Here is a 2,625-nt window from a genome sequence, read left to right as displayed (position 1 = left end):
GTGAATCTGTAGATTGCCTTGGGTGGTATAGTAATTTTGACAATATTGATTCTTTAAATCTAAGAGTATGGTATGTATATGTTTCCATCTGTTTATGTCATCTACCTTTTTCTCCTTTTTAATTCCTCATACCTCATACAATTTTGAACACATATTTTTATATTTCTATCTGCTCCTATATCCTGTTTTCTCATTTTCACTTTATCTGGTCTAGTTTCAGAATTAAAACATGTAAAGGAAAACTGCTATCTCTTGTTACACATATTCAGATTACTAGGATGTCCTTGCTTTTATATTTATTTATCTATTTATTTTGGTGGGGGTACAAACTGGGAAGGGTGCAGATGGTAACAGATTTATATAATGGAAATATCAACAAGGATGATGGTTGAGGTGTGTGTATGTGTGTGTGTGTAACTGTTAAATACAAAACCTAGGCTTATATACTCTTTTGACATATTTATTTTCTTCTTTTATGCAAAACTCTTAATAAGAAATGGCATCTATTACAACTTTTGCACAAACCAAGTGTAAAAAGCATTTTTCTATGTTGAAAGTTTCTCCAATGTTCCTTTAATTTATTTACATAAAATCAATGAAACATTACTATGATTAAATAGGTTATTCTGTGGTAAAATTACAAAATACACATTGAATTCTCTGTCCAGATACTCTAGAAATGCAAACTATTGCTCTTCTTGGCATAACCATCTTTAAAACATGAATGAACATTGTGTTATTTTGTCTGAAATGTCACTTTGCTAACTTTTCCTTAAGCAATGTTTAAACCTGTTATTTTCTCATTGAGATCACTGTTTTATTACTTTCTATTTTTTCTTTCTATGTAGGCATGTGTAAGTAAAGGACATCAATGGGAAACGATACAAGAGTGACCGGGTTTATTCTAGCAGGTTTAACTGATGACCCTCAGTTGAAAGTTGTATTATTTATCTTCCTACTTCTAACCTACTTGTTAAGCATCACTGGAAATCTCATAATCATTGTACTCACCCTGGTGGATATTCACCTCAAGACACCCATGTACTTTTTCCTTCAGAATTTTTCCTTCTTGGAAATTTTGTTTTCTACTACATGCACCCCTAAATTTCTTGTTATGATGGCAACTGGGGACAAAACTATTTCCTATAACAACTGTTTTGTTCAGCTGTTTTTTGCCTTTCTTCTTGGAGCATCTGAATTTTACTTGCTGGCGGTAATGTCCTATGACCGCTATGTTGCCATCTGCAAGCCCCTGCATTACACAGCCATCATGAACAGCAAAATCTGCATTCAGCTTATCTTGTGTTGTTGGCTTGCTGGGTTCTTTACCATCTTTATACTTCTCCTCCTAGTTCTAAAGCTTGACTTTTGTGCTTCCAACATTGTTGATCATTTCTTGTGTGACCCAACTCCCCTCCTGCAGATCTCCTGCTCAGACACACATCTCATTGAGACTATGGAATTCATCTCAGCTGTGGTGACACTTGTGGTCACATTAGCAGTAGTGATAATATCATATACCTATATTGTATTAACAATTCTAAAACTCCCTTCAACTAATCAGAGGAAAAAAGCTTTCTCAACCTGTTCATCTCACATGATTGTGATATCCCTTTCTTATGGCAGCTGCATTTTCATGTATGTTAAGCCTTCAGTCAAACAAAGAATATCTTTTTCAAGGGAATTACAGTGCTCAGTACCTCTGTTGCACCACTTTTGAACCCTTTCATCTACAGTTTACGGAACCAACAAGTGAAAAAAGCCTTTATGAATATGATACACAGGATTGTTTCTTTCTCAAGCAAATGAATATGATATTGTTCTATGTGCAAAAGAAACAAACAAAGGAGACTCTAATAATAACGGTGCACTGAATGTAATTTCTATTTTTTGCCTTCACTGGTTTAATATTCATCTTTTTCATACTTTATTTTCACAAAAATCTTTGTTTTCCAAAGAAATTAATTTTCTTTATATTTTTCAGTAGACTTTTTTCTCATCTCGTTTCCTTTTCCTCTGAATATATGAAAGAAGTTGACCTAAGTATTTCAATGTCTTTTTCATCTGTGAATTATCATTAGCCAATAATTAAAATATTTTTATTCAAATTATATTTGATGTAGCATACAGTGTAAACATTATTACCATGCTTTACTGTACTTAGTTATAACGTACTTAAGACATTCATTTGTATTTTTTGTAGTTCTACCAGTTTATTGGTGCCTACTCTATTTAATGAAATGGAAGAATAATGTAGCCAAGATTAACCATTAATCCTGATGCTCAAGTTAGAAAAATTTTCTCTTAAAGAATGATTGTTATGTTAAATCACTTTCCATAGAAACTAGTTGTCTAGTTTCTCTTCAGAAATTGTTTAACTTTTACAAGTATTTCCATTATAGATGAAAGATATATTGTCTTACTGTTTTAATTTAAAAACTGTCATTGAAATACAATAGTTACTTGGTGTTTCCATATCTAAAAGCTCCATTCAATAATTTGGATATTGCCGAATCTTATTGGACATTTTGTAAATAACAGTTAAATAAGGGTAATGATGATGACTCATTGTATTTATTCCTTTCAGATTTTCATAAATATAGACGTATATTTATAGAGCTGTGA

The 2,625-nt window shown here is 32.0% G+C and overlaps 1 protein-coding gene across 1 annotated transcript; it reads left to right on the top strand.

Annotated features, from left to right (window-relative positions):
- The first annotated feature begins 861 nt into the window (after nt 1-861).
- Nucleotides 862-1,809, top strand: LOC125131701 (olfactory receptor 6C74-like). Its single transcript, XM_047788468.1, is given in 2 exon segments — nt 862-1,673; nt 1,676-1,809. Coding segments are annotated over 2 exon segments (936 nt in total). The 5' UTR covers nt 862-871.
- Nucleotides 1,810-2,625: the final 816 nt, after the last annotated feature.

This window comes from Phacochoerus africanus, chromosome 7 (genome assembly GCF_016906955.1).
Source record: "Phacochoerus africanus isolate WHEZ1 chromosome 7, ROS_Pafr_v1, whole genome shotgun sequence".
NCBI lineage: Eukaryota > Metazoa > Chordata > Mammalia > Artiodactyla > Suidae > Phacochoerus > Phacochoerus africanus.
The sequence above is the reverse complement of the archived record's forward strand: the minus strand, read 5'-3'. Positions and strand labels throughout refer to the sequence as shown.